This window comes from Panicum hallii, chromosome 3 (assembly GCF_002211085.1).
Source record: "Panicum hallii strain FIL2 chromosome 3, PHallii_v3.1, whole genome shotgun sequence".
NCBI classification, from domain to species: Eukaryota; Viridiplantae; Streptophyta; class Magnoliopsida; order Poales; family Poaceae; genus Panicum; species Panicum hallii.
The window spans coordinates 10,490,983-10,507,970 of record NC_038044.1 but is presented as its reverse complement, the minus strand read 5'-3'; the positions used below and the strand labels follow the sequence as shown (position 1 = coordinate 10,507,970).

Here is a 16,988-nt window from a genome sequence, read left to right as displayed (position 1 = left end):
GACTTATAACAATTAAAGGATAATTTGCAACAGACACTTGCTAAGCTTGTACTGGAAAATACCTCGTTGGGCTTGTCTTAATGGAGCACCTTTGTGAAAATAACACCAACGCTATACAAGGCGTAATCACATCTGGCGTAGTTTGTGACAAAGCAAAAGAAGAATAACAACTTTAAGGTAAATAGTTAATTAATATATTAGATAAAGCACATGTACACATACTGACATATTTGTCTATTTGTTTTAGTTTTGCTTTTAAAGTGTTTCAGGTTAATGGTTTGTACACATACTAAACTGAGTTTTTTTAATAATCTTAATCTCATGTGGCCTTATAATGAAGCATGGGAGTCGAGGATCTGTAAAGGGTAAGAAGTACGGTAAAGGAGTATTTTTTTTTTCAATTTTATTTATTCTGAAACAAACTGGCTTTTGCAAAGGGAATACATATCAGAATCCTTCTTCAACACCCCTTTTGTATTGAACCGGTTAGAGATATCCACAAATCTACTACAACGACACAAACAAATAAATTTAAAAACGGGAGCTTTTCAGAAATAAAGGCTATGTAGCTACAGCTCATGAAGGTTCAGTTCCTTGGGTTGAACAATAAAAATATTTATGTGTACTGACAGGAAATATACCTTTGTTGATTAAGCGCCATGTATTCCTTAGGTTAAACACCAGCGCCATGCATACTCTTCTCATCAATCTGGCAAGGCATCAATTTACACTTTTGCTAATATTGTTGTACTAAGTCGAGCAATAGGAAAACAAAGAAAGTAAATGATTTGCTCTTTATAAAAAAAAGTAAATGATTAGCTAATAATGTATTTGGGCACGTTTGGTATGATATCGGAGATTGGCTCTATTAAAACATAGACTTACCATGCCACCTCACAAGACGGTTTCCATGGAATTCTTTGCCTCGGTTAAGATCAAACACACATTGCTGCCAAGCAAATTAGTCACATTAGCACCAAATCTCCAAATATTGAAGGTTAAAATTTTAGAACTTACTGTGTGCACCTTTGAAAAAGAGCAGGCGGCGTGGCGCAGCACTACCACTTGGAGCAGCCTGTGTGCACAGCCAGGTAACAAGCTCACAAGGTAAGAAATCCTACTGACCTGCTGCCTTCACAAAGATTGAGGACTGCATTGGGATGTTGGGCAGTGCTCTGCCTGTAAGGTCACCGGATAGGGCAAACCAGTGGGAGCGGCGGATGGATCCAAGGTGACGCGATTAGGTGATGTGGATGCACATCCAACCTACATAGGTGGTGGTGACGAACCTGTAGAAGGTGAGGAGGCCGAAGGCTCGGGTGCCAGATCTGGTAGCGCGTTGCCACCTAAATGGCGAGAACCAGAGGGGAAAAGCTGCGAGTGGCGATCGATAGGGTCAATGGGGACAGGTGAGATTGATGAAAAAGCATGGGGTGTCACCGGGGACCGATCTAGATGGAAGGGACGGAGGAGAGCATGAAAGCCTCTAGAATTGGAGGAGAGGTATGGGCGAGACGGACCATGCCGTCCTTTTCTCACACGGTGAATAAAAAAACACTCGTATGATGTGGGCTGAAGTACAACACGCGTCAAACCAGACGAGCTCCCAGGACCAGGAGCGACGTGGTATAGCGGGTGGCGGTTTGCAAACGGGCGATTAGCGGGTTGCGGATCGGCGACAGGTGACCCGAACAACGGAGGAGATAGCAAAACCGTGTGCCTTTTACCGTATGTTTGGTTGAGGAAACGAGGGGGAGCGGAGCGGAGCGGTTCTATTTTTGAACCTGTTTGGTTGGCGGACGGTGGAGCGGAGCGGAGCGGAGCGGAAGCGCTCCCACGCGGGAATATTCGCTCAAGATGCGGAACGAACTGGCTCCGTGAAAACGAGCGGACGCGAGCGCTCGCCTCCCACGCCCGCTGCCCGTCACCGCACGCTCGTCTCCCACGCAGGTGAGCGCCGCCCCTGAGCCCCCCCCCCCCCGCCCCCCCCCCCCGCCCCAGCCCCCGGGCGGCGCCGCCGCCGCTGGAGGCCCCCCTCCCCCCCCAACCCGCGCGCGCCCTGGAGGCCCCGCGCGCCGCCACTGGAGCACCCCCCCCCCCCGTCGCACGCCCGGGCGGATCTGCCGCGCCCCTGGAGCCCCCGCGCGCCGCCGCTGGTGGATCTGCTGCCGGCCTGCCTGGTGGATCTGCTGCCGGCCTGCCTGGAGACCCCCCCCCCCGCGCGCCGCCCGCCCCACCCCCCCCCCCCCCCGCGCGCCCGGGCTGGAGCCCCCCGCGCGCCGCGCCGGAATCCCCCCGCCCCGCTGGAGCCCCCCCCCCCCCCCCCACGCGCCGCGCCGCCGCTGGAGCCCCCGGGCGCTGGAGCCCCTGCAGCACCCCCCCCCCCGCGCTGGAGCCCCTGCAGCCCCCCCCCCCCCCCCCCCGGCGCTGGAGCCCCTGCAGCGCCCCCCCCCCCCAGCGCCCTGTCCTGCTGATAGCTCGCTGTATTTGATTCTGATTCAAATCTTGCATTATGCGTGCACAGTCTTGATCTTTGTCTCTGATTTTGGCAGCTCGCAGGAGAAATTTGGAAGGCAGTGTGCACGCCTCGGAAGGTATCATATTATGTCTTACTGAATATATGCTTTGTGTGATTACTTGTTATGCTTTAAAAATTTATTGATTTTATCTTGTTTCTGTATAATTTAGATGGATAAGAAGCAGCAACTTTTCATTTACACAGCTGCTGCGTATACGTTAATTTCGATGATGGCCATGATTATTCAATCTAGAAAAAGAAAACGCCGTGAACCTGTAGAACCAATTACCTATGCTCCAATTGAGGAGAGGGATAGAATGAGAATTGAGTATCTGAATAATAAGATATGGAAGAATGATGTAACTTGTGTCAATATGCTTAGACTTAATAAGATACGGACCTAATTTCTCTGGTTTGGTTGCCAGCGATCTTTTGCTGGTTACTGGTTAATGGAAAGTTGTTTCCGATTTCAAAAAAAAAAAATGGCAAAGCTCTTTTTTTAATTACAAAACACAAAGCAGTCGATTCTGTATGGTAATACGTCACCACCGTTACGTGTGAAAAGGATGTGGGTTATAGTTACGAACTGTTGCAATTAACGACAACAACAAAACGATTTTCTATAAATATTTGTGTAAAATCCAAATACTTATGACACGTATAAAGTGCATTGATAATATATATGTTGCTAGTTTTATCGCAATGCATGCTTAACTAAAGCAAATATTGCCAGTCAAAACATGAATAGTAACAGTCAAAATAGACAAGTATTTTGAAATAGAGTTGTGTAGTATCTTTTAGTCATACTCAGGGGCGGAGGGCCCAGTGTAGCGAGGTATGGCGTTCGCCATACCTCGGCCCGGCCCAGCCCAACAGAAAAATTTTACCCTATCCATTCCCCACCCGCCCGCCGCCTGCAGTGCCCTCCCGCTGTCCCGCACCCCCGCCCCCGCCCGCCCGCCGGCCGCAGGACCCCGCCCCCGCCGGCCGCCGGCCGCCGCCCGCGGCCCCGCGCCCCCGCCCCCGCCGCCCGCAGCCCCGCCCCCGCGCGCCACCGGCCGGCCGCCGCCCGCAGCCCGCGTGCGTGCCCCCGCCCGCCCGCCGGCCGCAGGACCCCGCCCCCGCCGCCCGCAGCCCCGCCCCGCGCGCCGCCAGCCGCCGGCCGCCGCCCGCGGCCCCGCGCCCCCGCCCCCGCCGCCCGCAGCCCCGCCCCCGCGCGCCACCGGCCGGCCGCCGCCCGCCGCCCGCGTGCGTGCCCCCGCGCGCCGCCGGCCGCCCGCCCGCCGCCCGCGGCCCCGCGCCCCCGCGCCCGCCCCCGCCGCCCGCAGCCCCGCCCCCGCGCGCCACCGGCCGCCCGCCGCCCGCCGCCCGCGTGCGTGCCCCCCGCCCGCCCGCCGGCCGCAGGACCCCGCCCCCGCGCGCCGCCGGCCGCCCGCCCGCCGCCCGCAGCCCCGCCCCCGCGCGCCACCGGCCGGCCGCCGCCCGCGTGCGTGCCCCCCGCCCCGGTTCAGATCAGCCTCTTCCTACTCCTTGTTCTTCGGTTCCTTCCTTCCCCGTGTTTGTTTTTTCACGGATTGTTTGGTTTGGGCAGAGATTTCCGGATCGTTGCCATCTCCTTGTTCGTGATTAGTCGTTTGCATCCCTCTCTATATGTATGTCACTCTCTCTGTCTCTCTACAACAATTTCTTTTTTATAAGATGTATGAGTTACTACTTGGCACATAAAATCTATCCTAGGTTGTGGCTCTGTTCTTTTATTATTGATTGCAGACAGGATAATGATTTTGGGTGGAATTTGTCTGGTCTATAATTATACAATCTGATCATTATGAATTGTGGACCTTAGGTGATCATGTGTTGCCATTATAGTGTTTGTATCAATTGCTGGTAGCTAATTTCTATATTGCTAAATTGTATCAATGCCAAATTCTTGCCCTTCTTTTGGTACGTGCTTGATTCCTGACATATCATTTTAGTCTAGATGTTCTAGAGTTAATACCCAGTGTTTTTTCAGGCTAGATTGAGAGAAAATTCTCCTGTAATAAGGGCAAAGGCTTTACGTGCGGTAGCCGGTAAGTATATGCGTAACTATGTTTTTTCATCTTTGTGAACCATATTTTTATTATGAACCTTTATTTCCGTATAATATTTGAACATAATCTAGTAATCCACCGCCAGTCCGCAGCCGCAGGCTCCCGCCCGCAGGCCCCGCGCCCGCCGCCCCGCAGCCGCAGGCTCCCGCGCCCGCCGCCCCGCCGCCGCAGGCCCCGCGCGCCGCCGCCCGCAGCCCCGTCCGCCACACCTAAAATTTTCGGCGTCCTCCGCCACTGGTCATACTTGGCACCACGAGCCACGTTGAGCCAAACCACCAAACGTGCCTTAAAATTTAATCAGACGCATCTTGTGTATGTCTCATCACGGGCCATGTTGAGTCTTACTCTGCATCTTTCGAAAATATCTTTCAATCAGAGACCTCGTCTGCTTTGTGCCTCTTATCACCTTTTTTTTTGCGAGAAAAAAACAGCCTTCATTACTTAACCAGGTCCAGAGTTTTGAACAGAAGAGCAAATAGATCTCTCCTTCCATGTCAACCTGTTTGCTTGCGCGCCGTAGGCGCCACGAGCCGCCGCACTTGCGGCGCTCGTTTTGGCTGCCGCGCCTGCGGCGTGAAAAGTGTGGCGGGGTGGGACGTTGTAGTCAAGAAAGCAAACACGCAACTCTGGAACTCTCTCACACACACTCTGGAACCCAGGAAAAGGACACTTGGCAGCGACCAGACGCAATGGCAAATTGAGCTAAACCATGAGCTACACTATTCCCACCACGATTAACAGCAACATCACCCAAGGCATCTCTCTCCAGCTGAAAATCCTTCACATAAGTTAACAACATACGTAGACCTGTCGGCATCAGCACCGCTCAGCTTGTTGCACGTAAAGTTATACAACCAAATACTGTACGCCCTAAGAGTAAGCCCAATAGCGGTCGATTCGACCAACAGCCCAGCAAGTAAAATGAGGTGGCAAAGGTAATCGACCGTCGCTCCTGCAGACGACCGGCGATCAGCCGAGCTTGAGCCGCCCCCTTCCCACACGATTTGTGGGCTATCGTATTAATTTACAGCAGAGACAAAGGAGAGAGCCAGGGCTAGCTGTTTGCTGAGAGCGCATGGAAGTGGCGGGCCCCTTGATCACAAGTCCTTACGCCACTGGGCACCAGCAGGCTCCTCTATGCCTTATCCCCACCGGCCCTCATTCCTTTCTCCCCTATCCGATAATCAAATGCCTTCTGTCCGCGTCTCACCATGAGCCACGTTATTGAGTGTATCTTTCATTAGTCAGACACCTCAATAATGAGCCTCGTTGAATGAAACCACCAAAAGCGAGACTAAAAATTTAATCAGACACCTCCTATCTGTGTCTCACCACAAGCCATTTAAGTCAAGAGTATCTTACAAAAATATCTTTCAATCAGACACCTCATCCTCTCTTTGCCTCTAACAACCAGCCACGTTAATGTTAGACAACCTAACACGTTCTAAGAAAACATCTATTTATGTCCCGGGCCGTTGCGCCACCGGGCACCAGCCGTCTCATCTATGCGTTATCCCCACAAACCCTTGCCTTTCCCTTCCTCCTCCCCCCAGCAACGGGAAAGTCGCAGGTAAAATGTTTGTTGTAGATCTCACTACTTTCAACGTTCAGTCATCGTTTACCATTTTATTAACATATTAAAGGTCCCGTAGTTTGTTCGATCTATGGTAGCTACGGTGGACTGAGCAGTTCATTTTCGTTGTTTCACGTGTTGATTCTGGACTTGATCCATCTAGCATACGGATCAAAGTTGTAGCTTTAGGTTCAGGGCGTTTGCCTCCAAAGACTATCTCCAGCAGTGGAAGGGCGCGGATGCGCAAATCAGGCGTCCCCGAGCATGGCCGCATGGGCCCCATCAACTAGGCACCCTGTAAAAGCTGAGTCTTCCAGCAAGGTCTCGTAAAATCGATCCCAAACGCTTCTTCACCAGCCGCCTCGTTCGCGCCTCTGTACGGCAGCTCCGGCCCGCACCCATCCCACAAGTCCGGTAGCTTCGCCTCCACTGCGCGTCCACCTCGTCGGCGTCGCTTGTGTCACGACCCGACAAGCGTCGTATCCCTTGGCCGCTGCCGACGAGGAGCAGGGCGTGAGAACTCCGACGAAACTCGCCTTGCCGCTCCTCCGATGAGGTCGTCGACTCGAACGGGAAACCCAAACTGGTTTCTATTTTCTTCGATGCCTGTGTTCCCGATGCTTCCTTCCTCTTGTACAGCTGGTCACTACCAATGGGCCATAGGCTGACCCGATGATTGGGCCGGAGCAGACCAGATGATTGGGCCGGATGTGACAGCTTGCCCCTTCCTCCGGCGGCCGGTCGCACCAGCCTTGTACGCCTAGCAAGAGCGCCACCCTGCAGCTTCGCCCGACGCACGACTGGTTCATTGAGATGACCCTCCGGTGGCCGGTGCTCTTGGTACACCGTTTTTTTCTGTTTAATTTGAAGATTTTTAAATAAATTAACTTGTCTATTTTTGTTGGCCTTCTCTGAAGAATAATAATGCTTGAAGTCACCTGATAGAACTTTCCGAGAGAGAATATTCTAGGAAGAGTACATTTGAGAAAAAAGAAAAATTCAATCAATATTTGCTTAATTCATCATCTATTTTTACTTTTGGTATCTTGAGTTGGTAAATCTTGACTAGACAAGCTCATCCTGTAGGAAAGTAAATCTTACTACTCTCTCGACATCTTTTAACCACGTAACCGCATAAGCTTTTTTTTTTGTTTGCGAGGAGTGCAAACCATTTATTTGGGGAACTACTAAAATGTACCCAATTTAATCGCATAGGGAATTTTCATTCTCTTCTCTTTTGTTTCCCTTTGTCTTAAATTGAACCTTTTTGGTTGTTGCAAAGATAGATGGACATGATTTGTGATGATAGATGCAATATTCATTTGAAGGATTGAAGTGTTCGATGGAAGGCAACGATAGATGGACATGACTTATGGCTTAAGTGTTTCTTTCGTAGTTTTTTGTAGAATGGAAGTAAATTGACAAAAGATTTAGGAGATATCCAATGAAAAACAAATGTTTCGTATACCAAGTACAATTTGAACATGCCATTGCAGGTGATTTATCCAAGCTTAAACTAAGTAATGTCGATATCACCGGGATCACCATGGCGAGGTGGTGCTGCATTCTTATCGCAACCCGTGACCGAAGACGATGAAAGAGCAGCTGAGTGCGTGGTGGAAACAATTTACTATTTCAATGTCAGGTGTGCGCCCGTGGTTAACTTGCTGCCTTTTTGTCCATTTTATGATCATACATTAAGTTGCTTGCCTTTTTTTTTTACGACGAAAACTGCTTGCCTTTTGTGTTGCTCGCTCCCTCACAAGGTCTCCCCTTCGTTTAATCAAAAAAAAAAAAGGGTCTCCCCTTCGCTCATGACAACTGCTTAAGTTGAAACGAATAACAAAAGGTCTATTTTACTTCCTCACAATCCCCAATGCAAGTCAGATGTTTCTGTTTCCAATTCAGCTGAAGAAGTAAGAAAGTTTCAACCCCAATAAAAATAAGAAAAGAAGGTTTAGGGTGCTTGTTGACAAAGGAGGGGGAAGCTGTCAGATTATAGAGTGAAAACGGATTGGGAAAGGTATCGATGACATGAGTCCATGTGATGTTTGTGGCTTTGTGCATTACACGTACATTTGCAAGCTCGCTGCTTGGGCACCCGTGCGGGGGATGTTGCTGCCCTTGAATGCAGCCACAAGGAAACGGCTCAAGGAGTGCTGGAGGGTGGGATGAGAGCGCTGTTTACTCGCCCTCCCTATGTGCACATTCCCACATAAATCTTTGTATCTCAGCTTAACATTCCTTATCTATTTATTTAACTTTTTCATTTTAAATATCTTTTTATTTTTTCCTTGAATTTACTCCAACAACTCAGTATGACATTAATTCCCCTTGTCCATTTCAGGTGCCCAGTTGGAACACCTTTGCCTGACATTGAGTACAGAAGTAGTGATGGAGAAATAGATATCTTGCGCCACGTATTTAGATGGGATAGAGCCCCATATGACTTTGTCTTTCAACATGGATTTGAAGCCAGGCGTCAAGAAAACACTCCAGATAGCGTGTTTTACAATCTGGAGCGATATGTGAATTCGGGTGGGAGGCCTCTTGACATTCGGAGGGACACAACTCATGGCTTTGTTAGCACAACCATAAGCAGTTCCTGGTTTCCTCCTGTGAATAGTGGCACTGTAGACCGTGTATATCGTTATGAGATATATGCTCCTGGAGGAATCTTGGTCTCTGAAACATTAGGTGACCTTTATCGCTACCCTGCTCAAGACGAGGTTGCTTTCCCTGCCGGCATTGCTCCTCAATATATTCGATCTGCACAACTCTTTGAGCTCGCGAATGACAGGTTCTACCTATGAAGCTCTTATTTTATGATATTGCAATATCTGTCATTTTTCATCAAACTTTTCATTTGAAATGTTAAATCTGAAAAAAATGTTGTTTTTAATTCTAAAAACTTTTCATTTGAAATGGCATAAAACTAGTTAGTTGGAGTATATTGAGGACATACGCACTCAAGAAATCAAATGGCAATGGTCAATTTTGCTTGGTGAGTCCTACTAAAAATTAATGACCTTTTTGTGGGGAAAAAACCTAATGCAATATTTCGCTAAATGGAATTAAATTTTTGAACAAATGGGAATGTTCTTCTGTCACTTTCATTTTACTTGTCTAGTTCACCTGTCTTGCTTGGGACAACTGAAATATTATTATTGTTGTAGTAGCCGAGTAGTATTTGTCAAGATTCCAGCGAAAAAAGTCATTCTTTTGATGTTGATTCCTCCATTTCATTCTGCAGTAGTTCCGTATTTATGTCTAATGGGCAAGATTAAAACATGCATGCATCTCAAATTGCAGGAGGTATACAAGACGTACCCGAGTGAATAATGTTCTATACATAAACTCGCACTTCAATCCTCAGTCACATCCACCAAGGGAACTCAAAATCCAGTACCCGGTATCTCGTTACAATGAAAATGGAGAGACTAGAAAACTAGAAATTCAAATGGTGCCAGAGCAGCGACTGCAGAAGCGTTCGATGGACACAAATGACGATGAGTTAGTTGACTATTACACAGAGGAAGTGACGGATGTTGACTACTACATCGATTCAGCATTCCGCTCTACGCGGAGAAATGAAGCTTATATCTTCATCAAAGGGCAGTATGTTCTCATCAATTATGCTCCTGGAACAACAGGTGACAGGGTCGTAAACGGCCCACATTTCATAGGGAGTAGCTTCCACTCTCTTGTGGGTACTGTTTTTGCAGAATATGGAATAGATGCTGCTTTTGGGTGCCATGATCGTGATGATAACGAAGCAATGATCTTTTCTGGGAATCTTTCTGCTAGGATAAACTATGCACCAGGGACAACTGATGATTGGATAATTGAAGGCCCTAAAACCATTAGACAGAAATTTCCCTTCTTCAAGGGGACCCATTTTGAGGGAGGAATAGATGCTGCATTTGAATCCACTGTGACAGGAGAAGCTTACCTATTTAAAGGTTCAGAGTATGCTCTCATTGACTACTCTAAGCCAAGCCTCATCGCTATGCGTCCCATAACTGAGGGGTTTCAGTGCTTACGCAACACCATATTTGAAAGAGAAATTGGAGCCGCCTTTGCCTCGCATGTAGATAACGAGGCTTATCTGTTTAAAGGTAACAGCTATGTGCTCCTACACTTTACGCCCGGGGAAACGAAGGACTATATTATAAGTGGACCCAAAGAGATTGTTCCTGCAAATTGGCCCTCGTTGAACGGAATCCTGCCTCAGAAAAACATAGGGCTTGATATTTTCTATGAGTTTCCTCAACCTGAAAAGCAGCACCGCGACCATGATGAGTTATAAAATACTTCAAAACATTCATGCATGTCGGGCAAGCCAATATCTGGGTTTGAGTCTGCATTAGTGCATGAATGTGTAATGATAATGAGCAAGTAAAATAATGGGAGAGTGCCTGTGTGAATGTGTCACTTGTCAGAAGCTGCAAAATCACTTATGTTTTTGAAAGCTTCGTCTGGGTTTGAGTCTGCATTTCTGTGTGCATGTTTAATTACTGAGCTAGTGAAATAAAGGGGGAGTGCATGTGTGTAAATATCACTCGTCAGTCGGTCTACGGACTTGTTTTGTAATTTAGATCTTTCCAAGGGTTCTATATGTAAAATGAGTGTTCTGTTCCACTTTTAATATATTTCACCCTTATCGCAAAAAAAAAAAAGAAAATGTCACTCGTCAGTAGTGTCGAAATTACAGATGTTCTGATAAAGTCAGATAATATTACCATGATACTGACTGCCAGACTGGTTATAATGCTCATATTACCGTGGTACACACTAGTTATAATTCTCATTGAACCCCATTTGCAGTTACAATGCTCTATATGCCACAAAACTCTATGCACTAGCATTTTAACACTTCTGCAACTCAGAAGGAAGGTACTACCTTCGTTCTTACATATTTTTCCGTGATTAGATCATTTTTGAACTAACGAGAGACAAATATTTTAAAACGGAGGTAGTAATCATCTATCCTCAAAGGTATAGTTAAACAAAAAAATCAAAACAATTCCATTTCCTGCTTGTCTATATCGACCCGATCGTTTCTTTTGACGTCTCAACAAAGGGGTGGGTTTGGTATCGGCTGACAAATTTTATTGTTAGCTTTCAGAGAGGAGTGGACCAGATGGAGGCAGGATGATAAATGGAGCGCTCTTCCATGGAGTAGTAATCTCTTATGAACAACATCACACCATGGCAGTCAGCATTCATAAGTACCTCACACATGATGCAGCCCAGGAAATAAATTTCTGTGAAATTTCCGAAATTTCGTGTTTATCGGTGGGGTCCGAAAGAATTTTTTTCGCCAAAATTATCAAATTTGAACAAATTTTGTTCAAATTTATTTGAATTTGGTTCCGAAATTTTTGATATTTCTGAAATTTCATATTTATCAGCAACCTCCAAAATTTTTTCTTTCCCGAAATTTTTTTCCTAGGATGCAGGGTGGGATCTTTGGATGTCCTGCTTTTATTGTAACATTCCGGCCCATTGAGATTAGACACACAGTGGTCTATGAGAACTTACATGAAGGGGTGGGAATTTAGTCCCACCTTGCGAGTCTATAGTGGGAGGAAGACAAACATATAAACCTAGGCGAGTGAAATCCACACAGTATATGAGTGGGTACATGAATGTTACAAAATGATATCAGAGCCAACACCCGCAGACTTGGGTGCGTGGCGGCAAGGTCGCACGGACATATGGCGCATGATGCGTGTATGCTCTGCGGAGCCATAGTATGGCATATGAGCCGGGACTGGACACGAACATGTGCCAAGAGGGGAACCTTCCTGGTCATTTGCCAATGCGTGGTTTGTTGTGTCCGGTCCGACAAGGTCAGGTCCTTTTGTAACATCCCGCCACATTGAGATTAGACCAATATGATGGTCCATGAGCACATGTGCTTGAGGGGATGGAATTTTTTTTTAAGGTTCACGGGACGGAGAGAGTTCCTACCTGAATTCCATTCAAATGAAATGGATGTGGCCTTGAATAGCCCATCCAGATTACAAAAGAGTTTACAGGTATACAAGACACATCTGGAAACCTAAGTGATTTTTTGTTCGACGGTTAACCCTCGAACATAAGTGATTTTCCCCTTTTTTGTTAATTGACATGTGGCGATGACGTGGACTTATATTTGGTGGTTAACCGTCGTTCTTAAGTGCCATGTGGTTTAAATTCGACGGTTAACCCTCGAACTTAACTGTTTTTTGTTTTTTTAAAAAACTTTCTGTTCCGGCTGCCTCCCCATGCGGGGAGCATCCAGCACAGCATGAAACATCACAAAGTCATCGACATACGTATGACATATCACAGATAACACATAGCACACATACATATCACAAATAACAAAGAGTTCATCCATTCACAAATCACATAAAAGTTTACACATATACTGCCTCTTTCTCCAAAAATTTGACGTTGGGAGAACTAAATTTAGTTCTCCCAACGTCAAACTTTTGAAAAAGGAGGTATTAGCAAATAGAGAGCAAGCAATCTCCTCTGTCGTCATTCCGCGTGAGTGTGGGGGTTGTTGTTCAAGGCTCCACCGCTTGTGTTGAGAAACCCATCAACATCTACCGGCGCAATATCATCGCGATGTGAGCCCGAAGCTTGCGAGAGGTACACGAAAACAAAATAATCACAATGCGAACCACACATCAACCAAAATTTGTAGATAAACAATAAGGTTGAAGTGCAACTTCTCTGAAGTCCTTCTAGAGTCGATTCCCAGGCCGGCCGGGGTGGCACGAGCCCGCCCGAACCCCTAGCCAGAGGGACTGACGAGTGGACCTCCGTAGATGACTTGGAGTCGACGTGGATGACACTCTGGAGCGAGGGATCCTAGTGCGGACGGGATGGCAGGCCGGCCGGGCCTAGGTGAGGCCGGCTGGCCCCCCTTAGCTAGGGTTACCAAAACCCCTCTGGGCCTGGACTCCACGGTCCGTGCACGATGTAGGATGGCAAGGGTTCCTCGAGTGGCCGATGCCCAGGCCGTCCGGGCTGCCCATAGGCCGGCCGGGCTCTGACCAGGCTCGGTCGGGCCAGGGTTCAGCTACCCTTGCCGGCCGGTCTCAACCCTGCCTGGCCGGGCCAGGCTTGGCCGGCCGGGCTAGGGTTCGGCCTCCCCTTGCCTCGACTTGTCGACTTCCCGATTCAAGCTTGCATTATCCCGAGTTATCCCGGGTTTTCGACGTAAATTGAGTGTCTCCTTATCCTGAGTCCCTGCATCGAATACTCAACAAAACTCGTGGAACTCGGTTAGTAGATAGGGTAGTGCATGGTAAATTCTTGCAAATACTCGACATGTTGGCGTATAAAGTTGGCGTTTAATGACCGCCAACAAGGTGAATACTCATTTGAAGTGTATGTTTTCCTACCCAAGCGACGCTAACCTATTGATCTAATGTTTTGCTAAGTGTAAGATGGACGGGAAGTTCCAGCATCCTGCGAATGTGTTGTAGCTCAAATTTGGTTAAACGTATAAAAGTGCTATACGTATTGTTGTATGCAGGTCTAACAGGTGGAAAGATGAGCATGGAGTCCAGGATTCGGCTAACGAGGTTCTGAGGTACAGCTGTATCCAAGTCGCGTCCTGGTACATTGGTTGCGGTTGGCGAAAAGCTGAAGTGAAGGCGTCATGTTTGGCACGTGAAGATTGCATGGCGGGTGGACGTGATGCATGAGCATATAGGGATCGGCCAGTTCATGTAAGGCACGTGGCCGGTTCCATGTGAAGCCGCAGGGCATTGAGAAGCGTCTGCAAGTGGCGCAGATACAGGAACGGCACTCGGGGAAGAGACGACAGATGATTCGGCTACGATGCAAAATGATTAACGAGCAGGTGAAAAGCCGAATCAGGAACAAGATTAGGTACGTGCGATGTTAGGCAGGTGCGTGGCGTGATAGGTGCGAGAAATAAAGGAAGAGGCATCGCAAACATGTGTTCGCAGGTGTGGGAGAAGGATCGGAAGCAATGGACGTGTTGCATGGCCAAAGAACGGTACAACAAATCGGGAACGCGCACGTGTCGACGGCCATGCAAAATGGAGGGATGCGACTCCAAGCTGATCAAAGACCGAGCACTAACGAACATCAAACCGTGTCTGACACTTGGAGGCATGTCGGGGCGAAGAAGCCAGGTTCGGCCGAAAATACATATGTGTGGATGGCCGAGTCTGTTACGAGAGAAGTCCGGCCGAGTCACGTATGCAACGATGGCTGACTTTGATACGTAGAAGAAACGCGTCCGGGTCTGTTTCAAGAGATAAGCAATGAAGAAATAAAAAGCAACGTGCTGTGTTTAGTTAGTTAGGATCAAGATTTAGTGCTGTTGAGATTTGTTAGGATCATTAGCCGGAGATATATAGGTTTAGGCATCGTAGGTAGAAGCTCCAGAACACATACGCATATCAGTTTGTTTCTCGTTTCTTTCGTTTCAATCTAGTTTGGGACGTGCAGCCAAGCGGCCGACGGCTTTCTGGCTAGGACGTACAGGACGATCGCCCCAACCAGGGCTATCAAAACGCATCAGGTGGCTCAAGCGCGCAAACAAGACGTCGCCGATCGACCATCTGGTTGGGATGTACAAGAGGTGCAGAAGCAGCCAAGGAACGGTCTCATGGCACGGGAGTATTGGCCGCAAAGAGGCCAGTGCGGCAGGCAGTCAAAAGCCAGTGATGCTATAGTATTGCATGAGCCGGAAGCACTGCGGCGCGATCGAAGAATATGGCAGCCGGTGGCAACGGATGGTGCAGGACACCTCATGGTGAATATAGCGGGAGCAGCAGCCAGCAAGCATGCGGATGAGGCCGGGCAAGTTGTCATGATCGGCACAATACCATGCAAGATAGATGATGAAGCAGCACGTGCACAGCACAAAGGAAAGACACCGCCAGAGGAGAATGAGCATGCAGCTGCTACACCACGCAAGGGACAGGCAGGTAGTGAGACAAATGCAACCGTTACCGATGGCACACACCGTTTGGAGATGATACGCAGGCAGAGAGTGGTTGGTCCCGGTATCAAGCTGCAGATTACCGACTCGGGGGGCCTGATGCAGCGACTAGCAAGCAAGCAGTCAGAACCCCATACACCATCACAGCACAACCATGAGACATCGGACCCTGGACACTCGGTGCGGTGGTGCCCGGCTGGTTTAAGCCGCACGCAGAGGAGGAGGTTGCAGCGACTAAGGTCGGAAGAGGCCAAGGCAGCAAGAGCCAAAGCGATGAGAGATGAACATTTCAACTCATATAAACCAATGCAGCCTCCCAAAAGGACGTGGAGAGAAAAGAGACTAGCCAGGGAGGATTGTACCGATTCCGAGGGCAGCAGCAGCGAAGTCAGCAGTGATGGTATGAAGGAAAAGCCGGCTGACATAGCTCGGCTACACGACACGATGGTGTAGCACAGCAAGATGGAGTGGCCGGACGGCCAGGCAGGCGGGCGTCGGCCTTACTGGGATAGCATAGGGAAAACGATGGGAGGACTTCGACAATCTCGACAAGCTAGGACAGGGCTTTACATCGGTAGACACACTGGTGGAAATAAATTTACAAGCTTGCAGGGTTGCCTATCAGAACGGGTTGTCGGCCAAGGTGTTAATGATGAACAAAATTGATGAAGCACATGAAGGCCGATTGAAAGCATTGGATGGAAAAGGAGAGAAAAATCGTTCAAATGCAAGGTTTGGTGGAAAGAACGATTTTTGACAATAGATCACGAAGATAGCGAATTAGGAAAGTGATGGAGAGCCGATTGAAAGCAATCGTTGCTTGCAAGGGAAGAGTTGATCGGCATAAAGTTGATTCATCGGTTTGTTGCCGATCGACATGCGCAAGACGAATGGATTATAGCCGATTTGTGGGGAGATCGCTGCTGAAATATGTTTTCCGAGCTAACTAGTTAACTCGAAAAACATGGGGGGCCTGTGTTGTAGCTCAAATTTGGTTAAACGTATAAAAGTGCTATACGTATTGTTGTATGCAGGTCTAACAGGTGGAAAGATGAGCATGGAGTCCAGGATTCGGCTAACGCGGTTCCGAGGTACAGCCGTATCCAAGTCGCGGCCTGGTACATTGGTTGCGGTTGGCGAAAAGCTGAAGTGAAAGCGTCGTGTTTGGCGCGTGAAGATTGCATGGCGGGTGGACGTGATGCATGAGCATATAGGGATCGGCCAGTTCATGTAAGGCACGTGGCCGGTTCCATGTGAAACCCCATTGCGTTGAGAAGCGTCTGCAAGTGGCGCAGATACAGGAACGGCACTCGGGGAAGAGACGACAGATGATTCGGCTACGATGCAAAATGATTAACGAGCAGGTGAAAAGCCGAATCAGGAACAGGATTAGGTACGTGCGATGTTCGGCAGGTGCGTGGCGTGATAGGTGCGAGAAATAAAGGAAGAGGCGTCGCAAACATGTGTTCGCAGGTGTGGGAGAAGGATCGGAAGCAATGGACGTGTTGCATGGCCAAAGAACGGTACAACAAATCGGGAACGCGCACGTGTCGACGGCCATGCAAAATGGAGGGATGCGACTCCAAGCTGATCAAAGACCGAGCACTAACGAACATCAAACCGTGTCTGACACTTGGAGGCATGTCGGGGCGAAGAAGCCAGGTTCGGCCGAAAATACATATGTGTGGATGGCCGAGTCTGTTACGAGAGAAGTCCGGCCGAGTCACGTATGCAACGATGGCTGACTTTGATACGTAGAAAAAACGCGTCCGGGTCTGTTTCAAGAGATAAGCAATGAAGAAATAAAAAGCAACGTGCTGTGCT

The 16,988-nt window shown here is 48.5% G+C and overlaps 1 protein-coding gene across 5 annotated transcripts; it reads left to right on the top strand.

Moving 5' to 3' along the window:
- Positions 1-1,892: 1,892 nt before the first annotated feature.
- Positions 1,893-10,836, top strand: LOC112885732. Of its 5 annotated transcripts, none has more exons than XM_025951362.1 (7): positions 1,906-1,950; positions 2,553-2,594; positions 4,533-4,590; positions 6,824-7,024; positions 7,681-7,829; positions 8,532-8,984; positions 9,497-10,836. In XM_025951362.1, exons 5-7 carry the CDS (start codon positions 7,708-7,710, stop codon positions 10,491-10,493), a joined length of 1,572 nt encoding a protein of 523 aa, XP_025807147.1. In that variant the 5' UTR covers positions 1,906-1,950; positions 2,553-2,594; positions 4,533-4,590; positions 6,824-7,024; positions 7,681-7,707; the 3' UTR covers positions 10,494-10,836. The 5 variants fall into 5 exon arrangements, with proteins under 5 accessions (XP_025807150.1, XP_025807146.1, XP_025807147.1 ...); XM_025951364.1 differs by lacking the exon at positions 1,906-1,950 and adding an exon at positions 4,110-4,170; XM_025951361.1 differs by lacking the exon at positions 6,824-7,024 and having other exon boundaries at positions 1,895-1,950.
- The last annotated feature ends 6,152 nt before the right edge of the window (positions 10,837-16,988 follow it).

Coding starts and splice junctions, on each gene's coding strand:
- LOC112885732 (XM_025951365.1), top strand. CDS start 7,708: ATGTCGATATCACCGGGATCACCATGGCGAGGTGGTGCTGCATTCTTA. Junction 7,830..8,531: donor ATTTACTATTTCAATGTCAG/GTGTGCGCCCGT, acceptor TGTCCATTTCAG/GTGCCCAGTTGGAACACCTT. Junction 8,985..9,496: donor TTTGAGCTCGCGAATGACAG/GTTCTACCTATG, acceptor CTCAAATTGCAG/GAGGTATACAAGACGTACCC.